Source organism: Sciurus vulgaris (assembly GCF_902686455.1).
Source record: "Sciurus vulgaris genome assembly, chromosome: 8".
Taxonomy (NCBI): Eukaryota; Metazoa; Chordata; class Mammalia; order Rodentia; family Sciuridae; genus Sciurus; species Sciurus vulgaris.
The window spans coordinates 152,977,042-153,000,504 of NC_136468.1; the positions used below are offsets into that span (position 1 = coordinate 152,977,042).

At 64.6% G+C, this 23,463-nt stretch overlaps 1 protein-coding gene across 2 annotated transcripts; it reads left to right on the top strand.

Annotated features, from left to right (window-relative positions):
* The first annotated feature begins 523 nt into the window (after positions 1–523).
* On the top strand, positions 524–22,083 carry MMP17 (matrix metallopeptidase 17). Of its 2 annotated transcripts, none has more exons than XM_079151605.1 (10): positions 524–790; positions 8,062–8,194; positions 8,446–8,575; positions 9,126–9,409; positions 9,940–10,116; positions 12,503–12,602; positions 14,641–14,723; positions 14,811–14,963; positions 19,676–19,933; positions 20,460–22,083. In XM_079151605.1, exons 1-10 carry the CDS (start codon positions 644–646, stop codon positions 20,750–20,752), a joined length of 1,758 nt encoding a protein of 585 aa, XP_079007731.1. In that variant the 5' UTR covers positions 524–643; the 3' UTR covers positions 20,753–22,083. The 2 variants fall into 2 exon arrangements, with proteins under 2 accessions (XP_079007731.1, XP_079007732.1); XM_079151606.1 differs by having other exon boundaries at positions 14,665–14,723.
* The last annotated feature ends 1,380 nt before the right edge of the window (positions 22,084–23,463 follow it).

Consider the following 23,463-nt stretch of genomic DNA (forward strand, 5'->3'; position numbering starts at 1 on the left):
CGGGACCCCTGCCCACGCTCTCCCCGCCCTTCGCCCCGCGCTCCCTCTGTCTCCCCTCCCGCTCCGCGGCGCGCGGGCTCCCCCACGCGCCCATTCTGCTGCGGCGGCCGCCGGGTCTCCAGCGAACGCGACAGGGCCCCAGGCGCTGAGGCGGACCGGGAGGTCTGCTCCCCAGGGGTGGACGGGACCCCGGGGCACCGCCGGCCCACCAGCGAGCCGCGGCCTCGGGAAGTCCTGGGACCCTGGGCAAGCGCCTGCTTTGCGCGCCGCACATCCAGTGCCCGCGCAACCCGCGGTGGGTCACGGGACCTTTAAGGCGGCGGGCGGGGCGAGTGGGTCCTACGCCTTCATTAGCATGGCCCCGCCCCTTGGAGGCGGGCGGGCGCACGGCGGGTCCCCCAGAGCTGAGCGCCTAGCGGGCGCGACCGGGAAGGGCGCGGGCCCTTTAAGGCGGCGGGCGGGGCGAGCGGTCATTAGCGTACATTAGCATGCCCCGCCCCTCGAGGCGGGCGGTGCAAGGCAGTCCTGTCGAGCTGAGCGCAGGGCGCGGGGCGCGGAGCCGAGCCGAGCGGATCTCAGGGACGCGGGCTGCGGACCGGCGCGGGGACCCTCGCCGCCGCGCCGACGCAGCCCGGAGAGCGGGATGGGGCGCCGCGCCGCCCGGGGGCCCGGCCCACCGCTCCCGGGACTCCGGCTGCTGCCGCTGCTGCTGCTGCTTGCGCTGGCGGCCCGCGGGGGCTGCGCCGCGCCCGCGCCCGCACCCCGCGCGGAGGACCTCAGCCTGGGGGTGGTGAGTGCACGGCCCAGGGCGGGAGGAGCGCCCGCGCGGGAGCTAGGGTCCCTGCGGACGGCTGCGCGGAGCGAGGGAGAAGCCCGCCTGTGCGTCGCGGCGTGGTGAGGGAACCCGGGGCGCCTGGGACCCACGTCCCAACAGGGAAACTGAGGCCGGGGGCGCAGGCTGAGTGGGGCCGGTGCTTCCAGGTCTGTGAGGGCACCGGGTCCCTTCCCCACTCTTGCGTTCGGAGCGCACCGCAGCTGCAAGGAGCCTGGAAAGCTGGGGGAGTCGCCCAGCCCCAGCCCAGGTCCCCGGCTTGGAGCAGCCCCAGTGAGGGTGCCCGGAGGGTGGGGACCGCCAGCTGCTGTGAGCTGTGCACCCCGCGCGCTTCCCGGCGGGAGCAGCGAAGGGCAGGGGCGCGCATCTCAGCCGAGGGAGGGCCGCGGCCGTGCATGCGGGCGCCTAGAAAGCCAGTGGTCCTGGAGTTTGCTCCGCCGAGGGTTCCGAGAAGCCAGGGACCGGTCCCCAACCCCCACTGAGCGTGAATTTTGGCCCCGTCTCTCTTCCCTTCCTCCGTGAAGGCGGCGAACCTTGCCTTGCCTGAGCCCGGTGGGGACCCCTACCATTCCAGGCCCGCTGCAGCCCCGTCGCCTTCCCCAGCCTCCTTCCCTGCCCTCCAGCCCCTCCAAGACGCTACCCCAGGCTTAGATGGGCAGCCCTGCTGGGAGTTGGCCCTGGCATCTTCCCACACCCCTCTGCTGCCTGCCGGCCGGATTGGAGTCTCCTGCAGACCCCGAGGGTTTAGATCAGACTTTAAGGCTCTTGCCACCGCGGCCCGCTAAGCTAGGCGAAGACACAGCCGGTGCTGGGAGCCGGCTTCTTGTGAGGCCCCACCTGGGCTACCCTGGGTCTGAGGAGATGCAGGGACCCGGGCCAGGCGGCCTTCCCCGAGCGCAAGCCCCCGCCCTCTCAGGCAGTCTCCTGATGGGGTCCTGGCAGGCGGATCTCCAGCAGCACTGGCATCCCCAGCTCCCAAACCTTCTGGCTCAGGCAGGTGGCCTGGCGGATCTCAGGCAGGCAGGAACGTTCTGGGAAAGGGCCCTCCGGTGAGCACACAACCCCCCATTGGCAGGACTTGCCCCAGGGCCTATATGAGAAGCTCAGTTGGCCACCCCACAGCCATCTGGGAGGGCACTAGCCACCTTCCCTGTTGCCCACTTTCCGATGCCTGAAGGACCCCTAGGGCAGGCTCCCGCCCACTCACGTGGCTTCTGAATTCAGGCCCCTTTTAGCTGGGGATCTCCTGACACACACACACACACACACCCACTGCAGCGCACACTCCAAGCCAACAGGGCCCCAGCTCCCCGTGGATGATGGTAAGGCCCAGGCTGCGCCTGCCAGCTCCCAGGGTGCCACAAAAGGAGCTGCCAGGAAGGCCAGTGGAGCTGGAGTCAGCGCCGTGGGGGATGGAGCCCTGGTCCAGCCAAGTTGGTTGATCAGACCTGGTGCAGTTGGGAAGTTTCATGCCGTCCCTTGGCCAGAGAGATTGAACCAGGCTCACGCTCCTAGCAGGCACCTGCGCCCTGGCCAGAGGCAGTGGGGCCCTGGCACCCAACACATTGGTAAAGAACAATGACGAAGTGCGCAGATGCCACAGGCAACCCCCAGATGGCGGCCCCCACCCAGGGCAGGCTGGCTCTCTGGTGTGGGAAGACTGAGGCTTTCTGCTCCCATCGTGGTGAGGGGGCGCCCTCTGGTGGCCCTCAGCGGGATGACGCTAGGGAGCTTCCGGCCCCAGGGGCAGGAGGCTGCAAGGGCTGGCCCTCCAGATCTCCCTGGGGGCACCCACTGGGGGTTTGGGTTTGAGCGCCTGTGAGGAGAAGGGCCCCTTTGTGTGTGTGACCCGGCCTCTGCCAGACAGCGCTGAGCCCAGCAGTCGGGAGGGGCTGCCCAGCCCAGCCCAGGGTGTCTGCACAAAGCTGGATTGAGGCCTCGGCTGCTGAGGGTGCGGAGGAGCATGCTGGGGCTCCCGGGTCTGTCTCCACACAGTGCCCACGGGCCTCAGTTTGCCATCCCATCTCCTGAGCCCACAGCAAAATGTGCCAGCCCTGCAAAGGTGCTGGGGGCGCGGTCCTTCTCCCAAGGACCCCTCTGGAGATGGCTGGACGCAGCGGGAGGTGGGTGTGTGGTCCTGAGTCCTGCGTGGTTCTGCTCACTCCAGTGCCCTGCTGTTCTCATCTTCAGTCCGTCTTGGAAAAGGTCCCAGAGAATGACTGGGTCACCCCTTTGGATTTCGTTGCACAGATGCCACCTCCCTTAACCAGGCCTGGCAGGGACATGCCAGCTGTTTCTAGTTCCGTGCCACCAGCAGCAGCCATAGTGCGCTTCCAGGAGCCCTGGAGCTGCTCGGGGCAGGCTCCGGTGGCGGGTCATGGCGGCAGGTTTTGGCAGCGTGCTCCGAGTTTCTTCTCAGATCTCCACTCCTGAGGATGGCCTGGGTTCATCGCCTGGCGCCACGCTGCAGGGGGAGATTCTGGTCTCTGCCTCCAGGATAACCGAGAAGGCGGTGCTGGGATGGTGAGGGTGGCCTGGGATAAGCAGAGCGACTGGGCTCAGCTGGGTTGAAGGCAGCAAGCAGGCGCCAGGACAGCAGAGCACCCGAGAGCCCGCGGCCCCTTCCTGGGGCGCCAGCCAGCCAAGACACACCAGCAGCCCCTGGTCCTCAGCACCAGCACCCGAGAAAGCCCACGACTCTGAGGTGCCCTCAGTTCTGTCCTTGGGGTCAGGGATGTCCCCTGCACCCGCCTGAGCTCCGAGAACTTAAGCTGTCGCCTGGCCCCACAGACAGAGCCTAGATAGACTCGATGGTGCCGCGAGGCACCAGGGCAGAGGGCTCACCTGGCATGCATGAAGGCCTGGGTTTGATCTCTGGCACCAAAACAAGATGGTGCTGCAGAGAGGGAGGCTGCCACCATGTCGCTCGCTCCGTGGTGCCCTCTCGGTGGCCACCAGGATCCCGGGCTGCTGCCTTGGTCCTCTTGAGGATGGGGCGTGGAGGCTGTGCTCTGGCAGGGCCCCGCCCTCGACGGTCCTGAGGACGCTGAGCTCCTGGGGGTTTGGGCTTGTTGCCCGTGATCTGCACTTGGTGGTATGGAGCCTGACTCCGGGTGCAGGGCTGGCGCTGGGCACACGGTGTTGAGTCTGTTTGCTGTGGACCTCTGGGCACTGTCCAGTCACAGCAGGCTTGGGGGGAGTGGGGCAGGGCACAGAACCTGGCGTCACCTCGCACTCAGAATCCGGCTGGCTCCCCACCTGGCCTTCCTGCTCCCAGCCTCTCCAGGGCTCCCGTCCCCAGCTCCTCTGCTCCCTGGATGTCCCAGGCTGGTCCCTCTGCCCGGACACTCTTCAGGGCTCAAGTGTCACCCAGGACTGTCCCTGGAGCTCCTGCTTAGTTGTCCCATCACATCCCTCCCTCCCTCAGCACAACAGCTACCATATAGACCCTGTCTGGTGAGCCCAGCTTCCAGTCCCAGCTGTGCCTCCACTGGCTGTGTGACTGTGGGCCAGTGCCCTGACCACTCTGTGCCTCAAGTTCCTCATCTGTAAAACAGGGATCCAGCAACAGTGCCCACTTCATAAGACTGGTTCACAGCCATCTGCCAGCACGCAATGTGCCAAGTACAGGATAGAAGGGGACACCCCTGTCCTCCCAGTACATCCAAGGACTACAGTGAGCATCAGCCAGTTCCCAGTGGACAGTGCAGGATGGTGGTTAACCCATCAGGAGCACCAATGGTCATTACCGCTCCTGATGCGAAGCCACCTGAGACCGTCTGTGTGCTGTTGGCCATGCATGGTCCCTGACTGCAGGCAGGACAGTTCTGCCTGCTCTCCCCAGCACCCACCCTCAGGACAGATGGACAGACACTCGGAGGGAGATTGGAGGCACCCCCTGTGGAGACACTGGGACGGGGTCACCCCCAGCTGCAGGCCAGCTCCCGAGTAAACCCCAGAGCAGCTGAGGCTGTGAGGCTGTGGCTGTGCTGTGGGGCCCTGGCAGGTCACCCACCCTCTTTGGGCTTTGTTTCTCCTGGGAGCGGAGGTCATGCTGACCATGCTGTCACAGGGGCTTGACGGAGCACCGGGGCGGGGGCACAAGAGCGGGCGCTGGGCACCGTGGCAGGGCCTGCAGGAGTCAACTCAGCCGTGGTGCTGCCGTGGCCTCTGAGCCTCAGTTCCCCATCCATGAGGTGGGACTCGGGTCAGCCAGGGCCGGAAGTGGTGGGGGATTGTGGCCCAGGGCTGGGGCCGGCCGCTGGGCAGAGTCCGTCAGACGCGGGGGCGGCGCACCTCAGTCCTGGAGGGCGTCTGTGCCACGTGCCTTATGCCTCCCGACAGCCCTGAGGAAGGACGTGGTGTCGAGGGGGGTGAACGCCCGGCCGGCAGCGGGGTCCCTGGCCGGCAGCGGGGTCCCTGCGCTCTCACTGGCCTGGGCCTCTGTGGGCCTGTAGCAATGGCCTCCACAGCCTGGGGCCGGGAATCCTGGCCAGGTGGGGAGGCCGGGCGGGCCCCTCCCTGTGGCCTTCTGGAAGGTTCACCCCGCTGCGCAGGCTCCGTTGCCCTGGAGACAGCGGCTGTCTCCGTGGCGACAGGGGAGGGAGGACGCAGTGAGCTGGTGGCGGCAGCGTCGGGCCCAGCTCTGTGGGTTGGGGGCTCCGTGGGTCCCAGGCAGGGACGGTGGGCACGGCGGGGGAGAGCGGTCAGCCGACCACCGCGGACCTCAGCTGGGGCAGCACTGGAGCTCAAAGGGGCTGGTGCATCCCCGAGGTGCTGGGGGACATGCTGTGCTGCGTTGCTCGGGCGTGCGCTGGGCTGAGCTGGCCTCTTCTGCAGCCTCTGCCCCTGCAGGGACCCCAGCCTCCGGTGGCTTGTCCCAGCTGCATCTCCTCCCCTGCCACCTCACGGCCCCTTAGCCTCCTTCCACATTTCAAGTGGATTAACTCCCCAGCCAGAATAGGAAGCCCTGGGCGTTAGGGGACCATCCGCCCCTGGAGATCGGGAGGAGTTGCCGGGCTTCTCGGCACCCCTGCCCCCAAGGCCTACCCCAGAGACACCAGCCCCCCGTGGGGTCCCACGCAAGGCCAGGCGAGTGGGCCGTCCCCCAGGGGACTTCCGCCCCTCTGGCTCCGTGGGGGACCTGGGTGGATGTCCACTGAGGGGCTAGGGCATCCTCACTGGGCATCAGGTATGGTCTGGGGAAACTGCAGGGGCTTCCAGGAGCCTGTGGCACAGCCTGGCGTCTAAGGAGCACTTCGAGACTGCGGCCGGGCGCCACGTGCGCCTCTGACCCAGCGACTCGGGAGGCTGAGGCAGGAGGCAGGTAGATCAAGGCCAGCCTGGGCACCCGAGAATGGGAAGGGCCGGGATGCGGCTCAGTGGACAGCGTGCCCAGAGACCAGGCTGCCGTCCGCGGCGTGGTCTTGGAAGAAACATGTGGGGCCAGAACGCACGTGTCCCCGGCTGCCGTTGGGCATCGCAGGGCACGGAGCAGTGCCCCCCGGGAGGCCTAGAGCATCCCGAGAAGGCACGCGGGTGGGGCGGAGCTCGGGAGGGGGCCGCAGGTTGGTGCCAGCGCCCACCCTGAACGACGGCCAGGTATTCCTGCGGTCCCCCCCCGGGAAGGTCCACCGGCAGCACCCTGTCCTGTGGCCTCGGAGGGGTCACCAGGATCCCCAGTTCTGCACACACTCTGGGGACCTCCTCGCAAGACTGCGGGGGGATGTGGGTTGGGAAGGCTTGGGACCGGATAAAGGGACGGCAGGGACCCCGTGTCACCTGGAGGGGGAGCCCAGCTGGTTCTCTATCTGCAGATCTTATGCACATCATGGGGACCACCCTCCTGGTGAGCACCTGTCCCTGGTGAGGTGCTGGGAGCTCAGTCCCACTGGCTTCCTGTAGGTCTGCCATCACCAGCACAGGGCAGGAGGGGGCCTGGCCGGTACCATAAGCAGAACCCATCACAAAGAAGCAGCCCCAGCTAGGTGCAGGCTGCACCCCGTGATCCCAGCAACTGGAGCCTGGAGGGAGGCAGGGTTTTGTTGCCGCTTTTTGTGCCCAGGGTTGAACCTGGGGTGCTTAACCACTGAGCCACGTCCCAGCCCTTATCATGTTTTAGAGACTCGAGTTGCTTAGGGTCTCCACCAGATTGCTGAGGCTGGCTTTGAACTTGCGATCCTCCTGTCTCAGCCTCCTGAGCTGCTGGGATTACAGGCATGAGGCCAAGCTGAGCAACTTATCAAGACTGCCTCAAAATAAACAAAGACCCTAAGGTGTGACTTGGTCCTGGAGGTTGCCTGGCACGTGGGGGGCCCTGGGTGTGTCCCCACTTGAAGAGAGAAATGGGGCTGCTGGCCGGACCCTGGCACGTCACCGGGCTCACGCCCTTCTTGAAGCAGGTCCAGGACTGGCGTGGGCTCGCGGGGTCCCCGAAACCCAGCTGTGGGTCCTGCCGAGCTGTGTTCACGGGATGGTCCCCGTCCTCTGCATGCTGGTACAGCGCCACCTGGTGGCTGCAGAAGCCACGGCCGTGCACAGAGGTGCCCATGAGGTCCTCCCAGGCCCCGTGGCTGGCAGCTCCATCTGCCTTCCTGCTTCCCGCTTGGCTCAGGGGAAGCGGGACCCTCCTGCCCACCACACTTGCGTCTCCAATGACCCAGACTCTGCCTCCAGCACCTGGGTGGTGCTGGAGTGAGCATCTCCTACCTCCCTGGGGCCCCATCCTCAACCACCCTGCAAAGTAAGCACTGTACTGGTTTCACTGCTGAGAAAGCAGCCCAGAGGGCTTGACCAACCTTCCCCAGGCTGCACAGCAGAGGGTCCAGTGGGCAGCCTGGGTGCTCAGCACTCGATGCAGCTCCTCTGTGAGGTCATCTCTTGCCCTTCTTGACTGGGCCGGAGACTACCCCCAACAAGTAGCCTAGGGCCTGCATCTGGTGCTGGCCATGTTTAAGAACCTTCTAATTTCACTTTTGTCCCCTGGATGTTTTGCTACCTCAGGAGCGAGGTGGTGCAGGGCTGCTGTGAGCAGTTTCACGGGTTGGCCACTGCACAAGCCCACCCCAGCTAAGGGACATGGAGTTTATTAGCTGCCCATAGAGTAGCTTACTGGAGGGCATCGGGCCTCGCCGGTGCTGCCCAGAGGCCTGCTCCTTCCTCGGTACTGGTCCAGGCGGCTCTGTGTGGACTACACCCTGGCCACTGCTCACTCTGCTCTCTGCCCCTAGGAGTGGCTCAGCAGGTTTGGCTACCTGCCCCCAGCGGACCCCACGACAGGGCGGCTACAGACGCAGGAGGAGCTGTCCAAGGCCATAGCCGCCATGCAGCAGTTTGGTGGCCTGGAGGCCACTGGCATCCTGGGTCAGTGCTGTGGACGGCCGGAGATGCTGTGGTCCCTGTAGGGCTGCCCCTCCTGTTGGCCCAGGGCCGTGAGTCCATGCTGCCTGGGCCCTGCCCCCATGTGGGCCTCATCCCCACAGGCCTGCGCTGGGGACCAAGGCCAGAGCACGAGGCCAGTGGCCAGAGCCAGGGCCGCAGCTCTTAGCGGCCCTAGGAACCTCAGGCTGGGGCAGATGAGCCGGGCCCGCTGCTGACCTGCACCCGCCCTGCAGACGCAGCCACACTGGCCCTGATGAAGACCCCACGCTGCTCCCTCCCTGACCTGCCCCCGCTGACCTGGGCTCGAAGGAGACGCCAGACTCCGGCTCCCACCAAGTGGAACAAGAGGAACCTGTCATGGAGGTGGGTGGCCAGGGCCAGGAGAGGCTCCCGCCTGCATCTGCCCATCCGCAGGAGGACTGAGACCCTGGGAGTGATCCCGCATCTGGAGGCCAGAAGCCCCAGGGCAGGGCCGGTCCCAGCCATCCCCTCAGCCATTTCTGCTTCCCTCTGCATGCGGCCTCCTTCTCTTGGGGTCCCCTGGCCTCCTGCCTCTTACAGAGAGGCTCCCTGGATCTGGGGTCCTCCCGTCTGGGATTATCTCATGCGTCCGTCCCTTGGTCACATCTGCAGAGACCCCCTTTCCAAACCAGGCCGTGCACTCGGGGTTTAGGAGGTTGGTTAGCTGGCCTCCCCTTCCGCTGGGCCTGCAGGTTGGAACCGGCTGGGTGGCCTGGCCGATGCGTGCCCTGTGAGCGGTCAGCAGCACTGGCTGCAGACACTTGCCCCTCAGCCCCTGGATCCTCACCTCCCGTGTCCACCTCGGGCAATCGGAGGTGGGAGGATGCCCGGCCAGGCACCGAGCCTGGGGTGCCACCCGTGGCCCACGCCTGCACCTGCCGCCCGCCTGCAGGGTCCGGACCTTCCCGCGGGACGCAGCCCTGGGCCCCGACACGGTGCGGGCCCTCATGCACTACGCCCTGAAGGTCTGGAGCGACATCTCGCCGCTCAACTTCCACGAGGTGGCCGGCAGCGCCGCGGACATCCAGATCGACTTCGCCAGGGCCGACCACCAGGACGCCTACCCCTTCGACGGCCCGGGCGGCACTGTGGCCCACGCCTTCTTCCCCGGGGACCACCCCTCCGCCGGGGACACCCACTTCGACGAGGAGGAGGCTTGGACCTTCCGCTCCTCGGGTGGGTGCTGAGTCCGTGGGACCCCCCAGCCCGGCAGCCCCCAGGGCCCTGCAGACTCTGCGGGTTCCGAGGAGCCTCTGCGGCTCCAGCTCAGGAGGCGGTCGGGCCTCGCGCGCCCCAGTGTGAACGGCAGGACGGTGCGCTGCCCGGCGGTCTGCCCACTCCGACCCCCGGTGTCTGTGAGCATCCTGGCCGGCCTCAGCTGGGCCTCGCCCAGGGAGGAGGGCCCAGCCCATCGCTCAGGGCCAGGCCTGTGCTCGGGGGCCTGGGGACCCTCTTGACACAAGGCCTTTGTGCTTGGGGACCCTGCTGGTCCTCGAAGCTCAAACGAGCACCATGTGGCCAGGGGAGGTTGTTGCCCACTGGGAGGTCAGAGGCCCCCAGGGGGGCGCCCCAAGACCCCGCAGAGCCTCAGAGGGCAGGCAGTCCCTGCGGCCCTGCAGAACCTGACGGGCCAGGGCCCAGGAGCGCCAGGCGAGGCTCCGGGGCCCCAGAGCAGAGGGCAGATGCTCACGTGCACCGTCCCCCAGATGCCCACGGGATGGACCTGTTTGCGGTGGCTGTCCACGAGTTCGGCCACGCCATCGGCCTGAGCCACGTCTCCGCCTCCAGCTCCATCATGCGGCCCTACTACCAGGGCCCCGTGGGAGACCCTCTGCGCTACCACCTCCCCTACCAGGACAGGGTGCGCGTCTGGCAGCTGTACGGTGAGTGTCCCCCAGGCCGGACACCCCCCTGGACGGCCCTGAGCTCTGCTGCCCCTAGGGAGGGGACAGCAGCCCGCTGGGCTGCAGCCTGCTAGAGCTCATCCCTGGAGCCCAGGAAAACGATGTCTGTCCCCAGAGTTCTTAGAACCCTGGCAGCAGCTCTGTGGGGAGGAGCAGGCCTGGGCAGAGAAGGCTGCCCGCGCCAGGTCCTCGTGTCCTGAGAGCGGGTGGCTGTGCCCGCACAGGAGAGGAAACAGTCACACAGTGCAGGCGGCTTGCCCAGGATGGCCCACAGGGGCCAGAGACAAGCGGCTTGCCCAGGATGGCCCACAGGGGCCAGAGGCAGGCAGCTTGCCCAGGATAGCCCACAGGGGCCAGAGGCAAGCGGCTTGCCCAGGATGGCCCACAGAGGCCAGAGACAAGCGGCTTGCCCAAGATGGCCCACAGGGGCCAGAGGCAAGCGGCTTGCCCAAGATGGCCCACAGGGGCCAGAGGCAGGCGGCTTGCCCAAGATGGCCCACAGGGGCCAGAGGCAGGCAGCTTGCCCAGGATAGCCCACAGGAGCCAGAGGCAAGCAGGTTGCCCAGGATAGCCCACAGAGGCCAGAGGCAAGCGGCTTGCCCAGGATGGCCCACAGAGGCCAGAGACAAGCGGCTTGCCCAGGATGGCCCACAGAGGCCAGAGACAAGCGGCTTGCCCAGGATGGCCCACAGAGGCCAGAGGCAGGCAGCTTGCCCAGGATGGCCCACAGGAGCCAGAGGCAGGCAGCTTGCCCAGGATGGCCCACAGAGGCCAGAGACAGGCGGCTTGCCCAGGATGGCCCACAGAGGCCAGAGGCAGGCGGCTTGCCCAGGATAGCCCACAGGAGCCAGAGGCAGGCAGCTTGCCCAGGATGGCCCACAGAGGCCAGAGACAAGCAGCTTGCCCAGGATGGCCCACAGAGGCCAGAGGCAAGCAGCTTGCCCAGGATGGCCCACAGGAGCCAGAGGCAGGCAGCTTGCCCAGGATGGCCCACAGAGGCCAGAGGCAGGCAGCTTGCCCAGGATGGCCCACAGGAGCCAGAGGCAGGCAGCTTGCCCAGGATGGCCCACAGAGGCCAGAGGCAGGCAGCTTGCCCAGGATAGCCCACAGAAATGTACATCAAGCTGAGCTCTGCCCTAGGGCCACTCCTTCCTAGGAAAACATCAGAAATAAGGCAGAAGAACACCGTCCGTCCTCCATGGAAGACGGTGCCCAGGGAGGATGACGCTTGATGCAGGAGGTGAGGAGATGCCTCCCTGCTGGTGCCCGCAGTGCCAGGCCATGCCCACGCCCAGAGCCAGGCTTTGCACGAGCCCTTGCCACTCTCCACTGACTTCCGGGGCTCTGCTTTTCCTTGAGGTTCTGGGAATAGACCCAGGACTTGACCACAACAGGCGAGTCCCTACCAGGCGGCTCCACACCGGCCACCAAATCCACCACTTCACAGCGTCCACGTCTCGCTGGGTGTGGTGTGTGATCCAGGGCCTGGGAGGCTAAGGCAGGAGGATTGTGAGTTGAAAGTCAGCCTCAGCAACTTAGCCAGGCCCTAAGCAGCTCAGTGAGATCCGTCTCTAAATAAAACACAACAGGGCTGGGGGTGTGGCCCAGTGGTTAAGCTCCTGGGTTCAATCCCTGGAGCCAAAAAAAAAGAAAAAAAACGGGGTCCTCTCCCGTGTTTGGCCCAAAGCTGTGGAGACGTGACCTCTGCCCAGCTCTCGAGCACTCCAGGGACCAGAGCTGGTCAGCCTTCCCTGCCTCCCCAGCCCCGGGCAGCAGGGCCCCTGCTGTCCCTGAGGGTCGGCCCACTCGGGACACCAGCTCGGCTGGTCCTGCAGCCCGGGCCTTCTGTACCTGTCTTTTGTGTGCACAGCGTTCTCAGGACCCCTCCACACTAGCGTGTCAGAGCGTGTTCCTCTTCACGCCTGGGCTCCCCTGTCCACACACTGTGTGATGAGCAACACCAGAACCTGGGTGGAGCCGTGAGCCAGAGTCCGGCTGCTCGGGGGACGCCTGCTCCCTGTCCCTGTGTCCCCAGTGCTGGGGACAAAACCCAGGCCTCAGGCAGGCTAGGCGAGCGCTCCACCTCCCAGCCGCAGCCAGGCCCTTTGGTCTCGCTAAGGTGCCCAGCTGGCTGGAACCTGCCCCCCTGGAGTGGCCGTCCCGTGCACTGGCCACTGCCCGGCCCACTTTCAGTTCTTGCAGGCAACAGGCTGAGGTCCAGCAGGCAGGCCCTGGGCAGGTCTTCAGATGGCCTGGGTGCTGTGGGTGCTGTGGACCGAGTGCCAGGTACCCGTCGGCCTGGCCCCTCCCGAGGGGCTGGAGAGACCAGGGCCCTGGCTTGATGCTGCCCTCCTTGTGTCCACAGGTGTGCGCGAGTCCGTGTCCCCCACAGCGCCGCTGGACACCCCGGAGCCCGAGCAGCCCCCGCTCCTGCCAGAGCCCCCTGACAACCGGTCCAGCAGCCCGTAAGCCATGGTCTCCGCACACCAGGGTCCTGAGCAGGGCCCACGGGTGCCCCGCCCCGGCCAGGCCTCCTCCTCGCTCCGCGTCTGCCCTTCCCATTCGTCCTTCCTTCTCTCTGGCTCTGGGACGAGGCCACAGCGCTGCCCCTGAGCCGCACCCCAGCCCTCTCCAGCTGTTATTTTGCAACGGGGTCACTAAGGCGCAGGCTGGCCTGGCCTGCGCCATGCTCGCCTCGGCCTGCATTGTGGGGCTCAGGGCTGCCTGCCACGCCGGTCCAGCTCCCGTTCCAGGTGCTGGTGTGCCCGTTCCGTGGCTCTGCCCCAGCTCTGGCCCAGAGGGCCCCTGGGGCCTGTGGTGCTGAGAGGACCTGGGCTCCACCTCAGGCAGCCCCAGCCGGCCTCTCTGAGAGCTGGCGTCTGCCCTGGAGGGACATGCTCGCTGCTCCCTGGCCTCCCGGGTCCCCATCGCGGGCTGTGACCAGACGCAGTGTTCTGGAGCTGGAACTGGGTCCCGTGCCAGCAGGGTGGGCCTCGCAAGGCAGCAGCTGGCCTCTGGGTAGGGCAGTGAGGACTGCCCACAGGGCTCTGCAGCTCAGAGCTCAGACCCTGCCAGCCTGGGGCGCGGGGAGCAGGCGAGCACCAGTCTAATGCCCGATTCTTTCCTGATCGACTGACCAGGGCCTGCGGCGACGGCGGCTTCTTCGAAAGCGCCTACTCCATTCTTCCTTTAATGTGTATCTATGATATTCTGGTACCAGGGAATGAACCAGGGCACTTTGCCACAGAGCTAACCCCAGCTAGGTCCCACTAAGGTGTGGAGGCTGGCCTTGAACTTGTGATCCTCCCACCTCAGCCTCCCCAGTGGCTGGGATGACAGGTGTGCACCACCGTGCCCGGTTCCTTTAAACATCTTCATTAGTGCCTTGTAATTCTCAGCAGCAGTAGATTCATGGTTACACATCGTGTGTCACACAGTCACGTCATCACTTGACCAGTATCGCTCCCCGGTGCCTCCCTCTCCCTCCCGTCCTCCTTCCTCTGCCAGTGCCCCTCTGATTTCACCAGATCCCTACCGCTCGTTTCCTCTTTCCTCAGAGCTTCCATGTGTGAGTGAAAACACATGACCCCTGACCTTCCGAGTTTGGCATCTTTCACTTAACGTAACGTTCTCAGGTTCCGTCCATTTTCCTGCAAATGACATAATTCCATTTCTCTTCAAGGTTGAATCAAACTCCATTGCGTACAAACACCACAATACCACAGGTTTCTGTTTGTTGTTTGGTACCCAGGGCACTTAACCATGGAGCCACGCCCCCAGCCCTTGTTACATTTCATTTAGAGACAGGGTCCCACCAAGTTGCTTAGGGCCTTCCTAAGTTGCTGAGGCTGGCCTTCAACTTGAGATCCTCCTGCCTCAGCCTCCAGAGCTGCTGGGATTGCAGGCTAGGCCACTGTGCCAGCCCATGCCTGGTCTTCTGAGCAGCCTCCATACTGATTTCCCTGGTGGTCGTACTGTGTACAGTCCCACCAACTATGGAGAAGTGCTCCGTTTTCTCCACATCCTCTCCAGCGCTTATTATTATTCATATTATACTTTTTTGGAGGAGGAAAAGTTACTTGGGGCTCATGGTTTCAAAGGTCTCAGTCTGTCGGAGGCCGGCCCCGTTCCTGGGGCTCGGGCTGAGGCGGGACGTCCTGGCGGAAGAGCTGGCTCCGGGAGTGTTCCTGGCCAGGCGGTGTGCCTGGAGAGGTGGACTCTCAGGCGGCGTGATTGGCATCTGCCTCACACTGCAGTGTTTTATGTTGGTGGCCGTTGTTTCTTCCGAGAAGTGTGTCTGGTTCCTGGGCCCATTTAATGACAGGGTGCCTGTCTTTTTAAGGGTAAGTTTTTAAAGTTGTTTAACATTCTGGATCCGAACCCCCGTCAGAAGGCAGCTGGCGAGGCCCCGCCCGTCCTGTGGGCTCCCTCCCCGCGCTGCCTGCCCCGGCTCCAAGCTGCGGGCTCTCCTGCCTCCTGCCCACCTGCCTCTCTGCCCTGCAGGCTCAGGAAGGACGTGCCCCACAGGTGCAGCGCCCACTTCGACGCCGTGGCCCAGATCCGGGGTGAAGCCTTCTTCTTCAAAGGTGCCCCAGGGCCCAGGGTGGTGGGTGGGAAGACAGCCGCTGGGCCTCCAGACCCACCACCTGCAGCACCCCGTCTCGTGCCCCCAGGCAAGTACTTCTGGAGGCTGAACCGGGACCGGCACCTGGTGTCCCTGCAGCCGGCACAGATGCACCGCTTCTGGAGGGGCCTGCCGCTGCACCTGGACAGCGTGGACGCCGTGTACGAGCGCACCAGTGACCACAAGATCGTCTTCTTCAAAGGTGGGTGGCCCACCCACACGAGCTGGCCTCACTGACGGAGGCTGCAGCGGCACCCCCAGCCCAGAGTGTGTGCCTTGCTGGAGACTGGCCTAGAGCACAGAGCAGCTCATTCACTGTGCGCTAGATGGATGCATATTGAGCACCTACTGTATGCCCATCCTGTGGGAGGTCCTGCAGGTACACAGCGAGCAAGCACGGCAACCCTGCCTTCCTTCCAGAAAGCTCCACGAGTAGTAAGGGTAGCTTAGGGGGACCAGCGTGGCAGGAATCCCGTTGGCAGAGAGCGCCTGCAGGAGATGCCATTTGAGCTGGGCGCAGTGGCACTCTGGAAGTTCAAGGTCCGCCTCAGCAACCTAGATCCTTAAAATGAAAGGGACTGGAGATGTGACTCAATGGTAGAAACACCCCCCGGGTTCAATCCCCAGAACCCAAATAATAATAATCAATAATGATGATGATGAATAAAACCAGAGTCCTAGGAACAGAGTTCAGGTCAAGGGTACAGCCCGTGCTAAGGCCCTGAGGCAGAAGCCATCCTGCGGAGCACAAAGAACAAGAGGTAGCAGCTGGCAGGACAGAATGCCGAGTGGACACCCACCCTGACAGCTGGGCAAGCTGGCTGCTGGTGCCTAGACCACCCCTACCTGGTGCCACCCTGGGGAAGCCTCGCAGCTTCATCACTGGGTTTGTCCTGGGCACTTCAGCAGCACTGTGTCTGTGTCAGGGGCAGCAGCAGGCGAGCTGGGCAGGGCTGGGTCTGCTGGGCCCCCGACTGGGGTGGATAAGCAGGGACTCAGCCCACCCTGCCGTGGGCCCTGCATCTGACCGCAGTGTCCAGGGCTCTCCACCTGAGACGGCGCTGGCCGCCTGGGCGCGCCTCCGGCCTCTGACGAGGATGCCCAAAGCAGCGTGACCCCGCCTGCAGGCTCGCTGGCCAGGGCAGGCCACGTGCTGAGGTCCCGGGACGTAAACCCGGCGGGTGTGGAGCAGCACTGCAGCTGCTCGCACCGGCCAGACCGCCTGTTTCTCCGTGAGGCGCCGATGCCCAGCTGCGGCTGCCGTTCCGTAGCTGCTTCCTCCGCGCCTGCCTCGCCCCGTCCCTTGCAGAACTGACCTGGGCACCTGCACTGGCCTGCCCTGGGGACCGCTTGGGTGAGTGCTGCCGCGGGAGATGCAGGTCCCGCCCCGGGTGGTGGCCTGGAGGCTGCCCACGGGGACCCTGCACCGCAGCAGAGGACACGCGTCCAGCAGGGTCTTCAAGTCTGTCTCTCCACCGTCTCCTGAGGAGAGTGTGCTGCTAAGCCAGCTGCCAGGTTTGCTGCTGCTTTGCTTTCCTTTGCACACGGCCCGTGCCTGTTGCTCTCCACCAACTGCTCCTCCAAGACCACCCCTGTTAGTACATAAAGAATCTCCTCCTCCTTCCAAATTTTATGTTGGGGGAACAAATCTGGCTTGTAGAAAAACTGCATAAATGACCACATGGACTGGGCACAGTGGCGCAGGCCTGTGGTCCTAGCAGCTTGGGAGACTGAGGCAGGAAGATCACAAGTTCAAGGCCAGCCTCGGCAACTTAGCAAGACCCTGAGCAACTTAGCAAGACGCTAAGCAACTAGGCAGACCCTGAGCAACTTAGCAAGACCCTAAGCAACTTAACAAGACCCTGAGCAACTTAGCAGACCCTGAGCAACTTAGCAGACCCTGAGCAACTTAGCAAGACCCTGAGCAACTTAACAAGACCCTGAGCAACTTAGCAGACCCTGAGCAACTTAGCAGACCCTGAGCAACTTAGCAAGACCCTGAGCAACTTAGCAGACCCTGAGCAACTTAGCAAGACCCTGAGCAACTTAGCAGACCCTGAGCAACTTAACAAGACCCTGAGCAACTTAACAAGACTCTGAGCAACTTAGCAGACCCTGAGCAACTTAGCAAGACCCTGAGCAACTTAGCAGACCCTGAGCAACTTAACAAGACCCTGAGCAACTTAGCAAGACCCTGAGCAACTTAGCAGACCCTGAGTAACTTAGCAGACCCTAAGCAACTTAACAAGACCCTGAGCAACTTAACAAGACCCTGAGCAACTTAGCAGACCTGAGCAACTTAGCAAGACCCTGAGCAACTTAGCAGACCCTAAGCAACTTAACAAGACCCTGAGCAACTTAGCAAGACCCTGAGCAACTTAGCAGACCCTGAGTAACTTAGCAGACCCTAAGCAACTTAACAAGACCCTGAGCAACTTAACAAGACCCTGAGCAACTTAGCAGACCCTGAGCAACTTAGCAAGACCCTGAGCAACTTAGCAGACCCTAAGCAACTTAACAAGACCCTGAGCAACTTAACAAGACCCTGAGCAACTTAGCAGACCCTGAGCAACTTAGCAGACCCTGTCTCTAAAAAAGATATGAGAAAGGGCTGGAAGTGGCTCATGGCCAAGCACCCTGGCGCATTCCTGACACCAGAAATCCAGGGTGCTGTGAGCCCAGGCGGGGCCTGCCCCTCTGGGTGTGCTTTCCGCCTTTCTCCTGGACAGGGAGACAGCCAACCGCGTGACACATTGCTCCCAGAGCCCTAGAGTCCCCAGTGGCCACCACAGTGACCAGAGGCCGCCGTCCAGGGCACAGGCTCAGCCGCCTCGCAGTGTGTCCCAGACTCATGCTGCCTCCCTGGCCCTCAGCATCTCCCTCACGAGGCCCAGGCCTCAGGGCGTGTGGTGCCTCCCAGGATCGGGTCCTGGGCTCCCGCTGGCAGGAGTGTCCCCAAGGGCTTGGGTCTGACCCGTTCCATCTGGGGATGCTCCTCAGGGTCACCTGGGCCAGGTTGCCTGCAGGTTTCTTTGTCACACCTTCTGGGAGAGACTTGAGCCCATCTGAGTGTCTTGCCCAGGTCTGCCAGCCACGCGCCTGGGCCCCTGACAAAGCCACGGGTCCCAGTGCTGCCTGGTGTCGGCTGGCGCCTGCGACCTGGTGCCAGACTGAGCAGAGCCCACGTGGCCCGGTCTCGTCCCTGTGTCCTTACTGCGTCAGCATCTCCGCTGTTTCCAGCCTGTCGTGTGTGCACCTGCGTGTGTGTGCACGTGCACGTGAGTGTGCGGGTGTGTGTGCACACGTGGGTGTGCACATGAGTGTGTGTGCATGTGCGCATGAGTGTATGTATGTGCACGTGGGTGTGTGGGTGTGTGTGGGCCTGTGTGTGTGCACGTGTACGTGAGTGTGCGTGTGCATATGTGTGTACATGCGTGCGCCTGCATGTGCACATGGGTGTGCATGAGTGAGTGTGCTTGTGTGCATGTCTGTACATGTGTGCTTGTGTGTACATGTGTGTGCGTGTATGTGTGTATGTGTGTGCGCCTGCATGTGTGTGTGCACATGGGTGTGTGTGTGAGTGTGCTGTGTGCACGTTAGTGTGCGTGTTAGTGGAGACGACACCAGGGCTTCCCGCACGCTAGGCAAGTGCTCTGCCCTGAGCTACACCCCAGTACCCCCTTTTTTCATTTTTATTTGTGGCAAGAAATACATGTTGCAATTCAACATCTCGCCGCTGTTGGCGATTGGTCTGGTGGACTGAGCACTCAGCACGCGTCTACCACGGTCTCCACCCACCTGAACTGAAGCTGCCCCGCTGGACACCAGCCTGGCCCCTGGCACCCCTTTCTGTGTCTTAGGAGTCTGGCCGCTCCAGAGGCCCCACACGACTGCAGGAAACAGGGTTCATTCTTCCGTGAGGCTGGTACCTGTGCCCGGGTTCATCCCGTCGGGCGGATGCCAGGATTTTCCTCCTTTTTTCCCCTTTCTTTTTGGTACTGGGGATTGCACCCATCTGCTCTACCCGGGAGCATCCCAGTCCTTTCTGTCTGGAGACAGAGCCTCTCCAAGTTCTCCAAGTTCCCCGGGCCAGCCTTAACTTACCATCCTCCTGTCTCAGCCTCCCCGGCTGCGGGGGGGGGGGGGGGGGGGTCCTTCCTCCTCCAGGTTGACTATGGGTCTGTCCAGTGCCGGGACTACAATCTGCGCATGCGTTCTTAGTGCACCGTGGGTGGAGCCGGGCTTGCTTGGTGCTTTGGCCAGTGTGGACGGGGCCTCTGCACCCTGCCCGAGGGCTTCTCGGGGATCCTGCTTTCGGTTCTTGGCATTTTGCCGGGAGGGTGCGTGCGGAGTGCTGCGTGCTGCCTGCGCTCCACTGTTGGCTTCTGAGGAGCTGCGGCTGCCCTGCCCCGTGGCTGTGCTGTATGCCCCGCCCACCAGCTGACCAGCACCCCACCTCACGTCCTCCCACTGCCCAGGCAGCCTGCGCTGTGGTCCTGGGTCGGACTGCAGCCCTGTGGCAAAGGGCTTTAGTGCTTGCTTCTGTGGCCAGCCACCCGCGGGGTGATCACTCGGCAGACAGGCTCAGAATGAGCACCTGCCCACTTGCCCGTGAAGATGTTCCCGCCCCCCGCACAGAACTGGGGTGGGCGTGTCTCCAGGCAGTGGCCAACTCACCCTAAGCTCTGTTTCTGGTCCTACGTGGCCGCCAGAGCAGAACCTGTGTCCACAGGCTGCTGGTTACCTGACCCACCCAGGCCTGAAAATAGTAGGTGCTCAATGAATATCCGTGAGGACTCCTGGGCACTGGGATGCGGGTGACCGCTGCAGCCGCCGTCTCCCCGCCTGGTGAGGGCGGTAGGCGTGGGGAGAGGGCAGCTGAGCCCCTGCCCACACGCTTTCTCTCGCCCCCAGGAGACAGATACTGGGTGTTTAAGGACAATAACGTAGAGGAAGGATACCCACGGCCCATCTCGGACTTCAGCCTCCCACCTGGCGGCGTGGACGCCGCCTTCTCCTGGTCCCACAATGACAGGACTTATTTCTTTAAGGACCAGCTATACTGGCGCTATGATGACCATACCCGGCGCATGGACCCTGGCTACCCTGCCCAGGGGCCCCTGTGGAGGGGTGTCCCCAGCACGCTGGATGACGCCATGCGCTGGTCTGATGGTGAGCATGCTCGGTCGAGGCGTCTGGCCTGCGTCCTCACCAGCAAAGCGGGGAGAGCTGCGGGGGTCCCTGAGCCCCGCTTACCTGTCAGCTGAGCCTGATGCGTGACCGCCACAGCCCTAGGCTGCCCCAAGGCCACACACCTGGCCCCTCTCCCCGGTCCTCAGCCCTGTCCACACCAGCTCCTCCTGCTTCTCACACCCAAACTGGACCCCAGGGCCTTTGCATCTGTGGGGCCCTTCCTAGGCACGACAAGCCTGGCCAAGTGTCCAGCTCAGAGCCTCTTCCTCCTGCGCCCCAGCTTGTATCTGCTGCTGGCACAGATGCACCCCCAGGCAGCTCCACCAGGTCGGGCAGTGCCCAGCCCTCTGAGCTGTGCCCTGCGCCTAGAAAGCCCGCACAGGGCAGATCCTGGGTAAAACCCGTCAGGGACAGGAACCCCAGCAGTGGCCCACGTCCCACCCCTGCCTGGGGCAGCCCGGGCCCCCCCCCCCCCCTCCCCGCTCAGCCCCGCTGCTCCCTGCAGGTGCCGCCTACTTCTTCCGCGGCCAGGAGTACTGGAAGGTGCAGGACGGCGAGCTGGAGGCAGCGCCCGGGTACCCGCAGTCCACCGCGCGGGACTGGCTGGTTTGCGGGGAGCCACCTGCGACCGGAGAGGTGGAGGCTGCCCGCGCGCAGCCCGGGCCGCAAGGCCGCTCGCAGGACGGCTTCGCCGTGTGCTCCTGCTCCGCGGCTGCGCCTGCGCCGCCCCGTGCGCCCTCGGCGCCGCTGCTGCTGCTGTGCGCGCTGGGTGCCGCCACCCGGGCCCGCACGCCCTGAGCTGCCCGCGGCAGGTGGACGCCTCCCTTCCTCTCCCGTTGCCCTTCTGCTCGCAGATGGCCCTGCTGGCGTCCATCGCCACCTTCCTGTGCCCCTCCTCGAGTCCCCAGGGGTCACTGTGCCCTTTTCACCGATGGGATCCTGGAGGCCCCGGGGAAACTCCGAGGGCCCGGCCTGGACATTCACAGCCTCTCGTCCCCCACCTGACAATCTGATCCAGTGCCGCCTGCCGGGAGCTGGAGCCGCCTGCAGCGGGGGACTGGCGTCTGCACCCAGTGGCCACTCAGGACCTGCCTGCCAAGTGCACAGACGCCAGCGTCCAGGCCTTGCTCCACCCAGCGGCAGCCCAGGGCAGAACCGTCCTCGGATCCCAGGCTCCCAGATGGAAATCTGGGGCTTGTGTCTCCACTGCCTCCCGCCAGCTCCCCTCTCCCCCCAGGAGGGCTTCATCTGCCCTCTGCAGACGCACCAGCATCCTCTCTGGGGCTGCGGAGGGGCCTTCTGACCCCTGGACTGACAGTGGGGTTCACAGGGAAGAGGGTGAGCAGCAGACTGTAGGGGGGAATTGCGGCTGTCTGACAGGTGGAACAGGGTGACAGGCCGCTCCAGCAGCCCAGCCGCAGCACCTGGACGGGTGGACCTCAGCTCCAGGCCCTGCCCTGGACCCGGAGAAGCAGGAGTTCAGCAGGAGGACCCCCTGCAGCAGTGGCCTTCAGGGGATCCGGAAGGCCCACCGAATGGAGGAGGGAGGGCGGCTGTGAGCCGGCGGTGCGGTGTTCTGAGGGAAAGGCAAGAGGCAGAGGAGACCGCCAGCGCAGAGGTCCCGGGTGGGGCGGGGCCTCCTGGCTCCAAGGCGCTGCCGGCATCGGGGTTTGCTCCTTGAGTGATGGGAAGTCGTCGGTCACCCTGCAGCTCTAGGGATGCGCCAAGAAGGCCCCATTCCACAGGCGAGGACAGCTCCCTTCACCAATTGTCACACTTCCTGGCCCCAGGGGCAGAGGCCAGACCAGCCCCTGCAGCCCCTCCCCAAGCCCAGCCACATCCTGTGTCCCTCTGTCCACTTGTGCTCCCTGGAACTTGGAGTGGCCCCTGCCATCAGGACGGACGGGAAGGCCTGGGGGGTCTCTGGGAGACAGGTCCCCTGGGGAAGACTCCCTCCTGTTCTTCGGTAATGCCCTCGCATACCAAGCCCCTTCCCGTTGTCCTGCCATGCTGGCCGCTGGTCCAGCAGCCTGCAGTGGGGGGAGGCCCCTGAGGTCCCAGAGGCCGGGTGTCCTGCTGCTGTCTCACTGTCGTTCTGACGCCCACTCTAATAAAACTTTTCTACGCCGGCCGGGGAGCAGCTCCGGTGGACCACCTGTGCAGCCTGCGAGAGGCCCTGGGTTGATTCCTCCAAAAGGACGTGTCTCCCCGGTGTCCAGTGAGGTCGGGGGAGCTTCATGACCCCCTGGGGACCAGGAGGGCCTGTGGCAGTCAGGAGTGGCCAGGCAGGCTGCAGCCTGAGGAGGAGGGACAGGCTGCCGGACCCCGCGGGACGCAGACACGGCTCCAGTTCTGACGTGCAGAACAGTCGAGTGGAGAGTGAGGACCTCTCTCCCCGAGCTCTCTGGGACGTGGCGCTGGCCCTGGGCACTGTTGTGTCCCTGCCGGTCAGGACGTGCTCCCGAGGGCTGGCTCCGGCCCGCCACCCTGGCACTCAGGAAGGTGGAGCTGTCACCAGACGATGCCCACAGCCTTCGCTCCCGTGGTCCAGGGGTCGGGGCTGGGCTGTGGCCCGGATGGTGGCAGGGCCGGCTGACCTCGAGGTGGCCCAGGCTCATGAGCAAACGTGGTCCCAGGGCCTGGGTGTGGAGTCCACAGAACGTCCTCGGTGACCTCGGTGGAACCTGTCCCTCCAGCCCGCGGAGCTGGGTGCTGGTCCACCAGCGCCATCAGCCGCCTTGGCTCCTCGTGGCCCTGGAGGCCAGAGCCCTGGCCCCCGAGCTGGCGTCCTGTTCCAGTAAGGGCGGTTCCTGGTTCGCCCACGCTGTCCACCACTGTCCTCACCTGGTCCCCACAGAAGGCACCCTGGCCACGTGAGGGCTCCTGCTCTTCCCCTCCCCAAGTCCCCTGCTAACACGTCCAGCTGGGGTAGGGCTGCTCGCGCGATGGGGAGGTGGGTGCAGGCGCCAGGGCAGGGCCCAGGCCACGCTACACTGCCCCTGCCCGCCCACCGCTGCCTCTCAGGGGACTTGGTCACTCCAAAGCATGGCATCATGGTGACAGAGCAGCTACTGCCGGACTCTCCAGCTCCCCTGGGTCCTCGCGTCCACCCGGGGAGGGCGAGGGGTTGTTTCCATCGTCACACGGGACACTGACCTGAGGGGCGTGGGAGACTCATGAGTCCTGGGGCCAGGGGCAGCCTTGGGAGTCAGGCTGGACGCAGTTCCCTGGCTGCCCCTGTCCCCAGCTGGGTGAGATCGTGGAAGCTCCGAGCTGGGCTCCCTGTGGGGCCAGTGTCCTCCAGCTCCCAGAGTCGCAGGGCGCTGGGCGGGCCAGGGCCTCCTCACCCCCCGCTCTGAGCTCGGCCCCTGCTGGCTTGAGTCCTGCCTTCCTAGGAGTCCAGGCAGGGTGGGCAAGACCCAGCCACATGTGGACACTGAGAGGTAGCCCCGTAGACAGACCCTGCTGCCGGCTTACTGCCCTGGACCTGGCTCCCCACAACCCTGTGC

Coding starts and splice junctions, on each gene's coding strand:
- MMP17 (XM_079151605.1), top strand. CDS start 644: ATGGGGCGCCGCGCCGCCCGGGGGCCCGGCCCACCGCTCCCGGGACTC. Junction 8,195..8,445: donor GGAGGCCACTGGCATCCTGG/GTCAGTGCTGTG, acceptor CCCGCCCTGCAG/ACGCAGCCACACTGGCCCTG. Junction 12,603..14,640: donor GACAACCGGTCCAGCAGCCC/GTAAGCCATGGT, acceptor TCTGCCCTGCAG/GCTCAGGAAGGACGTGCCCC.